At 41.5% G+C, this 12,808-nt stretch overlaps 1 protein-coding gene across 1 annotated transcript; it reads right to left on the reverse strand.

Moving 5' to 3' along the window:
- Positions 1-753: 753 nt before the first annotated feature.
- LOC311620662 (lysozyme C, milk isozyme-like) lies at positions 754-2,909 on the reverse strand. The gene is made up of 4 exons (XM_084880211.1): positions 2,860-2,909; positions 1,962-2,123; positions 1,300-1,378; positions 754-949 (listed from the first exon to the last, which is right to left on the reverse strand). The coding sequence occupies exons 1-4, from the start codon at positions 2,906-2,908 to the stop codon at positions 883-885; spliced, it is 357 nt and encodes a 118-aa protein (XP_084736337.1). The 5' UTR covers position 2,909; the 3' UTR covers positions 754-882.
- Between the last annotated feature and the right edge of the window lie 9,899 nt (positions 2,910-12,808).

The raw sequence follows: 12,808 nt of genomic DNA on the forward strand, positions 1-12,808 counted from the left end.
TCCTCAGACCACACTTGGAGGTGCACTTGGAGGTGCACCACTGCAGAGTACGGTGGAGATGCAGGGGGAAAAAATCTGGGTTTCTGAATGTCTTGTGTGGGACAAGGGAGCTTTTCTATCGATCTTGGGCTATTTTGTGAGAGCATCATATTTTTGGGACTCTATTATAGTAGCTTAGTCATTTACCCTAGCCAACATAATCATCCTGATGTTCTGCCAATTCTTTCCCATGTCTAAACCAAATCTCTCCCACAATTCTCTTCTGTTTTATCTTGAACTTCCCTTCATGGTTATGGAGAATAAGATCAGCCACCTCTGCCGAAGCCGGTTTGGCTCAGTGGTAGAGCGTCAGGTCTGCGGACTGAAAGGTCCCAGGTTCGATTCCAGTCAAGGGCATGTACATTGGTTGCGGGCACATCCCCGGTAGGGGGTGTGCAAGAGGCAGCTGGCCGATGTTTCTCTCTCATCGACGTTTCTAGCTCTCTATCTCTCTCCCTTCCTCTCTGTAAAAAAAATCAATAAAATATATTAAAAAAAAAAAGATTAGCCACCTCTACTAAATGAATTTCAAAGAAGCTGGCATCTAGAATGTTATACTCAGCTGTCAGTTCGCTTGGATGGGTAGCCCATTTCTCAGGCAAGGATTTTCCCTCAAGTATCTTTCCAGAGGAGATATGGTGGGCTTGGAGAGAACAGGATTTCCATGTAGCAAATCTCCATCATGACCGAGCCTTTAAACATCGCTACTTGAAAGACAGCTGAATTTCAGTAATTTTTTATTTTGGATGCAAAGATGGGGGAACATTCAGAGCTCCCTAGGACCTTGAAGAATTGCCCTGCCTTCTGGGCCACCTTCTCCATGAGCCACGACCAAGGACAGTCTCACGGCGGACATTTGGCCAGGTATTTGGATAAATCCTTATTTTTGCAGTTCTTTTCCCAGGGCATCCTAAGGATAGAGAAATAAGACATAGATCAAAGGCAGAGTCAGAAGTCTGCAAGGGCTCGATGGAGAGGGAATGCAGGGCCTGCAGGCTGGAGTCTGTTTATGCTGTGGGAGCGTCCTAGGCATTGAAGGCATGCCCACCTGAGGCACAAGAGTGGGTGCTGCAGGGATACCTGGGGTGGAAACATCACAATATTATTCTGCCTCATTTCACCTCAGCAGAACAGTCTCGACTCCTTACAAAGCCCAGGGAAAACCCTACCACAGAGATGCTGCTCACATCAGCATCCTAGGCACAGTGCGGGCCCATCCTCGGCAGAGGGGCAGGTCTCTGCCCTTCACAGTCTCCTTACCAAGCAGGCATCCCGTTGGATTTGCTCACAATCTTCTTGACACAGTTGATGTCATCACTGATGTCATCATCCACAAGATCTGAAAGGAAAAGTGGATGAGTGCAGAGAGAGAGAAAAATCCCTTTTCCTGTTTTCATAATTAATCATTTTTTAAAGAGTCCCAAAGGAAACTTGAGATTCAGAAACCCTTTATCTCTGGAGCCCTTCAGAGGGTCTGCCTTTCATTTTGCCGGGATCTGGTGCCTTTGCTAAGAATCTGGGTTTTTTGGTCCTGTTCTCTCCAGAAGGCATCCAGGACTTGGTGGACCAGAGAGAGACGTTGCTTCAGGCATCTGCTTAGTGTGTCCCGGGTGCTATGTGCATTTGTGAAATGGTGGTGCAGAGGTGTCCTGTCGGGAATGGGGTAGCATATCTTGAGAGATGGGGACTCATGAAGGCGAGGCTTAGTCAAGGGTCAGTGTATCTCCCTCCCCGCTTTTCAGCAGAAGGGTCTCTGTGGAATCCTGTTTTAGGGTGAGGACTACTCAGGGCCCTTTTATTTTGTGTACTCAGCTCCCACAGTGCATGCTGAGGGTCAGGGGTGAGGGAGTAGTGCATTGAATTTGGCACTTATTTGATCTTCCCCCGCTCCACCCGGCCCTCAGAGGGGATAGTGTCCTTACCGCTGCACTTTATGTTGCAGCCGTTTTTTGAGGGATAGTTATTGTCTTGGCACCACCTCTGGTTGTTCAGCTGGAAGATCCCATAGTCACGACTGCCATCGGAGTATACTCCGTAAGAAGCCAGGGTGTTGAGGTTACTCGCATACTCGGCCATGCAGACCCCTGTGTTAGAGAGAGCAAAAGGTGTGGATAAAAAAGAGATCTCCATAATAAGATTCAACTTGTGCTTTACTAGAGCTACCAGAAAGAAAAGTCCATTAAGACTGAAATGCAGCCTAAACCGATTTGGCACAATGGATAAAGCATCGGCCTGCGGACTGAAAGGCCCCAGGTTCAATTCTGGTAAAGGGCATGTATCTTGGTTGTGGGCACATCCCCAGCGGGGGTGTGTGCAGGAGGCAACTGATCAATGTTTCTCTCTCATCGATGTTTCTGACTCTCTATCCTTCTCCCGTCCTCTCTGTAAAAAAAATCAATACTAAAATATATTTATATATTAAAAAAAAAGACTGAAATGCAAAGACTATGAGACCCTCAATGTTAGAGGTCATTTGTAATCCAGGTGTATCCCCAGGCTTAAGCAATAATGAGGCCATGGTAAGCATGTAATAACAATTCGTTATATATTTGGAATGCCCAATCATTAATCACGGTCTGTTCCACAATCTAACCTTTCCAGCCTCACCTTCCAGCCAAATATCCGATTCTTGTCATGTATATGCACTTTTGCTCTATATCCCAAGATATATGCAAGAGAAGAGGTAGAGAAGTAGTGGAGGAGAATCCTAGGAAGGAATTCTAGACAGACTACATTTGGGGGTAATAAGATAGAAAAGGTTTGGCATGGAGAAAATTGAAGCTATTCAAGAGAAGGTAAAATAGTTTCATGTGTACCTACCAATGTGATGATTCTTAATCCTTTTCATTGCCTCGCCTTCTATTCTCATGATCCCCATTTAACTCCCTTGTGACACTAATAGAACAACCTTAGACAAACCCAGCAGATGTAGGTTATTTTTGGTAGAGGAGAGGGTGGGAGGCAACACCTATTGTGCTACAATGACTTGGACTAAAAAGAATGCAGGGGAAAGCAAAGATGATGGCTGCAAAACTAAAAGTAGGTAGGTTAGGTTTTGTGTATGTCCAAGGAAATATTCCAAGCCATTGGGTGGGAAGGTGATTTGGGGGAGAAGCTAAAGAAAATATATGATAGGATAACTCCTGGTAGAAAGAGAGAAAAGGAGAACCAAATAGGAATTATAAGACAGAGGAGATAGAGACAAGAAGAACAGACAGGGTAGTGGGAGAAAGCTGGTTTGGGAAAAGTTTGCTGGGTTGGGGAAGAGGGCCGCTTTGAACAGAGACAGAAAGGGAAGGGCAGTTGGGGGTGACCAGACCAGCAGGGGAGGGCAGTAGGGGGTGACCGGGCCTGCAAGAGAGGGCACTTGGGGCGATGAATGAATACTTCATACTCACAGTCTGCCAAGCTATAGCCATAGTAGCCTTTCATTCCATGAGCCTTCAGCTGGTGGGCCATCTGACATTTGGAGAAGCCTTTGGCATTGTAAGCCGCAAAGAAGCAGCTGAAGAGAGAGATGATCAGAATTGCGCTCATTTTTGCAGCTAGTGCAACCCAAGAACTGGTATGTCCAGAGTACTCTTGTCTCTTATACCTTGTAGACACAAAGGTGTCTCTGAGTGAACAGTTGTGCTGGCATCTGTGCCAGGAAGAAAGACTTGGCTGCCAAGGCTAATTACCCAAGCTGATCTTGCCAGTGTGAATTTCAAGGAAGGGAATGTAACCAAGAATGGTACCATAAAGTTTCAATGGGGAAGCAGGCAGTCCTAGATTTGGGCCAGTGCAGGGTGGTAAGAGGTGGGGGTGGCATGGGGAAAGAAGGAGATGATAAGAGAAAGAAGTGTGATTTTCAAGGCTTGTACTTTGTTGGAATGTCCCCAAAGGAGGTTGTCCTATATGCTTTGTGGAACTTTGCCTGTCTGTATCGTTTCACATTTTGTTGCATTTTGAATTCTCTGTCATTTATATCACACTAGAGGCCTGGTGCATGAAATCTGTGCACAGTTTGGGGGAGGGAAGGAGAGCCTGGCCTGCACCCTCTCAAATCTGGGGCCTCTTGGGGGATGTCTGACTGCTGGTTAGGGGTCAGACATCCCTCTCACAATCCGGGACTGCTGGCTCATAACTGCTCACTTGCTTGCCGGATTGCCCCTAACTGCTTCGACTTGCCAGCCTAATTGCACCCTAACCACTCCCCTGCCTAACTGCTCCCCTGGTGGCTTGGTCACTCCCAGCTGGCCTGATATGCCCCAACTGCCCTCTCTTGCAGGCCTGGTCACCCCGAACTACCGTCCTCTGCCAGTCTGGTTGCCACCAACTGCCTTCCCCTGCTGGCCTGGTCGCCCCCAATTGCCCTCCCTTGGTTGTCCCTAACTGCCCTCTCTTGCCAACCTGGTCATGATTTATAACTTGTAAGACACTGGTCTAGACTCTAGGTAGGAATATAGCAGTGAAAAAACAAAATTTGGTTAGTAGAGTTATCTATCTACTACTTTCAGTTATCCATATCTTAATGAAGGGTCCATATTACCATGATCAGATACCCCCTTCATTCAGAGCTGGCTTTTCTGAATGCAAAAATCCTGCCTGGGGAAAAAATTCACCTTCATAGAACTAGCTTCTTGTATCCTCATCTCCAACTCACTGGTATAAGCATCAAGAATGAATGGAGATCTTTAAAAGGGCAATGAAAGAAGGCAGAACCTGGGAAATCACCAACTGCAGATCCCCCCCCCCCGCCCCCCTAAATATTTTTCTCTTTTTCTCGTCCATCGAAGCTAGAGAGCCGTCCAGTTCCTGAGTAGGGGCGGCTGGGGATTGAGAAAATGAAAAGAAAAAAAAAAAGAAAAAGAGACAGACACAGAGTTAGAAGGAAAAAGCTTGGGCCGGTAGGGCCATTGTCCTCTGACATGGACAGGGACAGGGACAGTGACCCCGAGCCAATACAGCATGTTTATTTTCTACAGCAAAAACCCCCCCAAAACCAGGAAGTTTTACTAAAAGTCAAGACAAAGGAGATTATGTGCATTCTTTTTTTAGTAAACGGCGAAAGATTTATGCGATCTGAAGAGAAACCAGAGTTGCATTCTTTTTTTAAGGTTTACTTGTAAGACTTTTATTGTGATTGACCAGTGGAGGCAAAGAGCACAGTTTATCTTTATTGAGACATAAATAATGATTAAATGTTCTGTATCGGGCCTCATTATAAGTGAAAAGGGACCTTAATGAGTTTTATCTCTAAGTAATATGGGGCAAGGTGCTTCTTTTATTTTTTTTTACTTTATTTTATTTTATTTTTTCTTTTACATTTTTTTATTAAATTATTATCTGTGTGCATATTTTAACATTGCTTGACCCCCCCCCCCCCATACAGACTCTTCCTCCCCAGAGTTTTATTTCCATTGGTTGTACTTATATGCATGTATACAAGTCCTTCGGTTGATCTATTATCTCCCCCAGATCTCCCTACCCTACCTGCTGTAATTTGACAGTTTGCTTGTTGCTTTGCTGTCTTTATATCTATCTTTTGGTTCATCAGTTTATAATGTTCTTTATTATCCATAAATGAGTGAGATCATGTGGTATTTATCTTTCTCCCTCTGGCTTATTTCACTTAGCATATGCTCTCCAGGTCCATCCATGCTGTTGCAAATGGCAAAAGTTTCTTCTTTTTTTATGGCAGCATAGTATTCCATTATGTAGATGTACCACAATTTTTTGATCCACTCATCTGTTGATGGGCACTTAGCATGTTTTCTAATCTTAGCTATTAAATTGTGCTGCTATGAACATAGAGATGCATATATCCTTTCTAATTGGTGTTTCTGATGTCTTGGGATATATTCCTAGAAGTGGGATTACTGGGTTAAATAGGAGTTAAATTTTTAATTTTTTGAGGAAACTCCATACTGTCTTCCACAGTGGCTGCACCAGTCTGCATTCCCACCAGCAGTGCACGAGGGTTCCTTTTTCTCCGAATCCTCTCCAGCACTTGTTGGTGGTTGACTTGTTGATGATAGCCATCCTGACCTCATTGTCATTGTTATTTTCATCTCTCAGATGATTAGTGACTTTGAGCATGTTTTCATATGTCTCTTGGCATTCTGTATGTACTCTTTCAAAAAGTGTCTATTTAGGTCCTTTGCCCATTTAAAAAATATATATTTTATTGATTTTTTTTCACAGAGGAAGGGAGAGAGATAATTAGAAACATCGATGAGAGAGAACTATTGGATCAGCTGCCTCCAGCACACCCCCCACTAGGAATGTGCCCACAACCAAGGTACATGCACTTGACCGGAACCGAACCCGGAACCCCCCAGCCGATTCTATATCCACTGAGCCAAACCAGTTTCGGCCCATTTTTGATTGGATTATTTATCTTACTTTTGTTATGAGTTCCTTGTAAAGTTTGGAGATAAAACCCTTATAGGAGATAATATTGGCAAAAATGTACTCCCATGCAGTGGGCTTTCTTGTTGTTTTGTCAAAGGTTTCTTGAGATACCTTAATTTAAAAAAAATGTTTTTATTGATTTTCTTACATAGAGAAAGGGAGAGGGATAAAGAGTTAGAAACATCAATGAGAGAGAAACGTGGACCAGGTGCTTCCTGCATACCCCCAACTAGGGATGCGCCCACAACCAAGGTACATGCTCTTGACTGGAATCGAACCTGGGACCCTTCAGTCCACAGGCCGATGCTCTATCCACTGAGCCAAGCCGGTCAGGTTAAGATACCTTAATTCTTAATGCTTCTTATTACCATCTCACTAGCCCTCCTTTCTCAATCTGCGAACCTCAGTCCTTGCCACCTTAGATGAATGGTCTGCAAATGCTCCCCACTTGGTGTTATGCTCTGCTCCCTCTTGCATTCTTTTCAGTATTATTTACTTAACCCATTTTTCAACTAATATTTATGGAGTGCCTATAATATTTAAGCCCTATATCAGGCATACAATTTTTGATTCCTACTCCATTCTAACTAGAAAAAAATGAAGTTACCTCATTTTGAGGCAGTAGCTGAGAATAAAATATGGCTGCCTAGGTCTTGGATTGTGTAAAGAGCCTGGGGGAGATAATAGATAAGGAAGAGATGAAAAAGAGTTTTTTTCTAGGTAGAAAGGAAAGCCAGTGTTTACTGACTTAGAGTTTATGATAATAGTAATAAAAATATCCAACTTGTGCTTAAAAATTTGTTTAAATTTTAGCTTTTTTCCTGAGGTATCTGTGAACTTAAAGGAAGTGAAAGATTATATATATATATATATATATATATATATATATATATATATATATTTGGTATTAAATTTATATATATTTTAAGTATATATATATATATATTTGGTATTAAATTTATATATATTTTAAGTATATATATATATATATATAATTGGTATTAAATTTATATATATTTTAAGTATATATATATATATATATTTGGTATTAAATTTATATATATTTTAAGTATATATATATATTTGGTATTAAATTTATATATATTTTAAGTATATATATATATTTGGTATTAAATTTATATATATTTTAAGTATATATATATATATATTTGGTATTAAATTTATATATATTTTAAGTATATATATATATATATATATATATATACACACACACACACACACACACACACACACACACACACCAAGTGACAAGAACACCAGAACGACAGGTTGCAATGACTTACACTGCAGTGGCCAACTGGCCTGATGGGGGCACCGATTGACCCTCCCCTGCCCAACAGTAGCCCCTCCCCCCCAGCCTGCCCAGCCCCAATGGCCTCCATTAGGCCCAGCCCTGATGGCCAGCCCCATGCACAAATTCATGCACTGGGCCTCCAGTTTTTGTATATAAATGTGCCATGACCTTAATTTAAGAAACATTTATCACCCTGGCTGGGTGGCTCAGTTGGCTGGAGCATCATCCTGTACACCAAAAAGGTTACAGGTTTGATTCCCAGTCAGGTTATGGATTTGATTACCGGTTGGGACATGTACAGGAGGCAACTGATCAATGTTTGTTTCTCATATCAATGTTTCTGTCCCTTCCCCTTTCTCTAAAAAAATCAATAAACGTATCCTCAGGTGAGGATTTAAAAAACAAATATTTATCAAGATTTATAACCTGTCAGACACTGGTCTAGACTCTAGGTAGGTATATAGCAGTGAAAAAACAAAATTTGGTTAGTAGAGTTATCTATCCACTACTTTTAGTTATCCATATCTTAATGAAGAGTCCATATTACCATGATCAGATACCCCCTCCATTCAGAGCTGGCTTTTCTGAATGCAAAAATCCTGCCTGGGGAAAAAGTTCACCTTCATAGAACTAGCTTCTTGTATCCTCATCTCCAACTCACTGATATAAGCATCAAGAATGAATGGAGATCTTTAAAAGGGCAATGAAAGAAGGCAGAACCTGGGAAATCACCAACTGTAGATCCCCCACCCCCCCAATAAATATTTTTCTCTTTTTCTCATCCATCGAAGCTAGAGAGCCGTCCAGTTCCTGAGTAGGGGTGGCTGGGGATTGAGATAATGAAAAAGAAAAAGAAAAAAAAAAAAAAGAGAGACAGACACAGAGTTAGAAGGAAAAAGCTCGGGCCGGTGGGGCCACTGTCCTCTGACATGGACAGGGACAGGAACACTGACCCTGAGCCAATACAGCATGTTTACTTTATACAGCAAAAAACCCCACCAAAACCAGGAAGTTTTACTTAAAGTTTCAAGACAAAGGAGATTATGTGCATTTTTTTTGGAGGGGGGGTTTACTTGTAAGACTTTTAAAAAGGTGAAAGATTTATGCGGTCTGAAGAGAAACCAGAGCATACTTACTTGTAAGACTTTTATTGTGATTGATCAGTGGAGGCAAAGAGCATAGTTCATCTTTATTGAGACATAACTAATGATTAAATGTTCTGTATCCGGCCTCATTATAAGTGAAAAGGGATGTTAATGAGTTTTATCTCTAAGTCGTATGGGGCAGGGTGCTTCTTTTCTTTTCTTTTTTCTTTTACATTTTTTTAAATTAAATTATCATCTGTGTACACATTTTAACATTGCCCTCCCCCCATACATACTCTCCCTCCCCAGAGTTTTGTGTCCATTGGTTGTACTTATATGCATGTATACAAGTCCTTCTGTTGATCTATTATCTCCCCCAGATCTCCCTACCCTACCTGCTGTAATTTGACAGTCTGCTTGTTGCTTTACTGTCTCTATATCTATCTTTTGGTTCATCAGTTTATAATGTTCTTTATTATCCATAAATGAGTGAGGTCATGTGGTGTTTTCCTTTCATTGCCTGGCTTATTTCACTCAGCATGATGTTCTCCAATTCCATCCAGGTTGCTGAAAATTATGAGATTTCCTTCTTTTTTATGGCAGCATAGTATTCCATTGTGTAGATGTACCAACGTTCTTTGATCCAATCATCTGCTGACGGGCACCTAGGTTGTTTCCAAATTCTGGCTATTATAGATTGTGCTGCTATGAACATAGGGGTGCATATATCCTTTCTGATTGGTGTTTCTAGTTTCTTGGGATATATTCCTAGGAGGGGGATTACTGGGTCAAATGGGAGTTTTTTGAGGAAACTCCACACTGTTCTTCACAGTGGTTGCACCAGTCTGCATTCCCACCAGCAGTGCACGAGGGTTCCTTTTTCTCCGCAACCTCACCAACACTTGTCGTTTGTTGATTTTTTGAAGTTGGCCTTTCTGACAGGTGTGAGATGGTACCGCATTGTTGTTTTGATTTGCATCTCTCGCATAATTAGTGACTTTGAGCATGTTTCCATGTGCCTTTTGGCCTTCCTTCTGTCTTCTTTTGAAAATATTCTATTTAGGTCCATTGCCCATTTTTTAATTGGATCATTCATCTTCCTTTTATTTAGTTGTATAAGCTGTCTGTAGATGTTGGAGAGTAAACTTTTATCAGTGGTAACATTTGCAGATATGTTCTCCCACACAGTGGGCTTTCTTGTTTTGTTGATGGTTTCTTTTGCTGTAAAAAAGCTTTTTATTTTGATGTAGTCCCATTATATTTATTAATTTTTTAAGAAGAAGGTTTTATAGAGCTTGTCTTCTTTACCTATTTTAGCAGTGACTTTGGTAGACATATAAATAGACATATAAATATGCATGGCTTGTCAAATTTCAGGTGCTATGAAATAAAGATGGGAAACCAATATTATAGTTGGACTAGATTCTTCTGCCAGGGCCAATTCTGGACTTGCTGCTTCTCTCCTGAGGAGGCTCCATGTTACTGGCTTCTCCTCACTTCTGCTCACAGAAGTCTGTCATCCCTATTCTGTATGTGCTGCTATGGACTCCACTGCTTTTCTACCTCCCTTCCCTTGTGCGGCTTGAGGAAGAGCCTCCCTGGGGACGAGACGCAGTTTGCAACCAAATGGAGCAGCTGCAGTTGCTCCAGTTAGATGTCTGGTCCACCAGGGACACACACAGGTGTTTCACTCACATTTAATGGCCTATTTCTTATGGGGTTGGACGTAAGAATAGCTACAACTAAAACCACTCTTTATCCAACACTTTATCATTCCTAAAGCCAACATGAACTTACTTAATATGCAGCTGGTTCTCACAATGAACCCCCTGGTGAATGTGCGTATGCTATGCTTTGTCCTTGCAGCATTGGAGTGGGTTAAGGACTAGGTTAGCAGTCTTTCTACTCTGGCATGGGTTAAGACCTACTTTAATCTCTTGGAAGCAGGAGGAAACTACAGTACAATTTTATAGATAACTTGTTAGTTTAACATCACGTATTAATATATTTGATAGTTTAACATCATGTATTAACATAACACCAGGTCAGGCCCCTTCAAGATCATGGAGGCAGACAGTGAAGTGGCTGCCTGACCACTGAAGAAGGAAACGTGCTACAGAAACACAGGGCCCAGGCCCTTCCGCATGAAAGCTGAGGACGGATCTAGGCCAGAAGGAAGCCAGCACCGGGTCAGGGCGGGGGTTGGTTTTCCTGAGTAACAGACTAGGATGGCCCTTGCTGGAAGAAACTGACAATGTTTTACCTTGTCAGGCGAAAGAGTGAGTGGAAGGACTTGCATGCGGAAATGGTGACCTGCATGGAAATAGTTATGTATTTTCTTTGAGGCAGTAGCTGAGACTGAAATATGGCTGCCTTGGTCTTGGATTGTGTAAAGAGCCTGAGGGAGATAACAGATAAGAAAGGGAAGAATAAGAGTTTTTTTTTTTTTTTCTAGGTAGAAAGGAAAGCCAGTGTTTACTGACTTAGAGTTTATGATAATAGTAATAAAAATATCCAACTTGAGCTTAAAATTTTGTTTAAATTTTAGCTTTTTTCCTGAGGTATCTGTGAATTTAAAGGAAGTGAAAGATATATATATATTTGGTATTAAGTTTTATATATATATATATATTTTAAATATATATATATATATATTTTAAATATATATATATATATATATATATATATATATATACACACACACACACACACACACACACAAACACACACACACAAAGTGACAAGAACACCAGAACAACTGGTTGCAATGACTTACACTGCAGTGGCCAACTGGCCTGATGGGGGCACCGATTGGCCCTCCCCTGCCCAACAGTAGCCCCTCCCCCCCAGCCTGCCCAGCCCCAATGGCCTCCATTAGGCCCAGCCCTGATGGCCAGCCCCATGCACAAATTCATGCACTGGGCCTCTAGTTTTTGTATAAAAATGTGCCTTGACCTTAATTTAAGAAACATTTATCACCCTGGCTGGGTGGCTCAGTTGGCTGGAGCATCATCCTGTACACCAAAAAGGTTACAGGTTTGATTCCTAGTCAGGTTGTAGATTTGATTACCGGTTGGGGCATGTACAGGAGGCAACTGATCAATGTTTCTTTCTCATATCAATGTTTCTCCCTTCCCCTTTCTCTAAAAAAAATCAATAAATGTATCCTCAGGTGAGGATTTAAAAAACAAACAAATATTTATCAAGATTTATAACCTGTCAGATACTGGTCTAGACTCTAGGTAGGTATATAGCAGTGAAAAAACAAAATTTGGTTAGTAGAGTTATCTATCCACTGCTTTTAGTTATCCATATCTTAATGAAGGGTCCATATTACCATGATCAGATACCCCCTTCATTCAGAGCTGGCTTTTCTGAATGCAAAATCCTCCCTTCCTAGAACTAGCTTCTTGTATCCTCATCTCCAACTCACTGATATAAGCATCAAGAATGAATGGAGATCTTTAAAAGGGCAATGAAAGAAGGCAGAACCTGGGAAATCACCAACTGTAGATCCCCTTGCCCCCTAAATATTTTTCTTTTTCTCGTCCATCGAAGCTAGAGAGCCGTCCAGTTCCTGAGTAGGGGCGGCTGGGGATTGAGAAAATGAAAAAAAAAAAAAAAAAAAAGAGAGACAGACACAGAGTTAGAAGGAAAAAGCTTGGGCCGGTGGGGCCACTGCCCTCTGACATGGACAGGGACAGGGACAGTGACCCCGAGCCAATACAGCATGTTTATTTTCTACAGCAAAACCCCCCCCAAAACCAGGAAGTTTTACTAAAAGTCAAGACAAAGGAGATTATGTGCATTCTTTTTTTAAGGCTTACTTGTAAGACTTTTATTGTGATTGATAAGTGGAGGCAAAGAGCACAGTTCATCTTTATTGAGACATAACTAATGATTAAATGTTCTGTATCCGGCCTCATTGTAAGTGAAAAGGGACGTTAATGAGTTTTATCTCTAAGTCATATGT

The sequence above is a fragment of the Pipistrellus hanaki genome (genome assembly GCF_964339955.1).
Source record: "Pipistrellus hanaki genome assembly, chromosome: 3".
NCBI lineage: Eukaryota > Metazoa > Chordata > Mammalia > Chiroptera > Vespertilionidae > Pipistrellus > Pipistrellus hanaki.

Coding starts and splice junctions, on each gene's coding strand:
- LOC311620662 (XM_084880211.1), bottom strand. CDS start 2,908: ATGAGAATAGAAGGCGAGGCAATGAAAAGGATTAAGAATCATCACATT. Junction 2,124..2,859: donor GATTAAGAATCATCACATTG/GTAGGTACACAT, acceptor TCTCTAACACAG/GGGTCTGCATGGCCGAGTAT. Junction 950..1,299: donor TCCAACGGGATGCCTGCTTG/GTAAGGAGACTG, acceptor CTCTATCCTTAG/GATGCCCTGGGAAAAGAACT.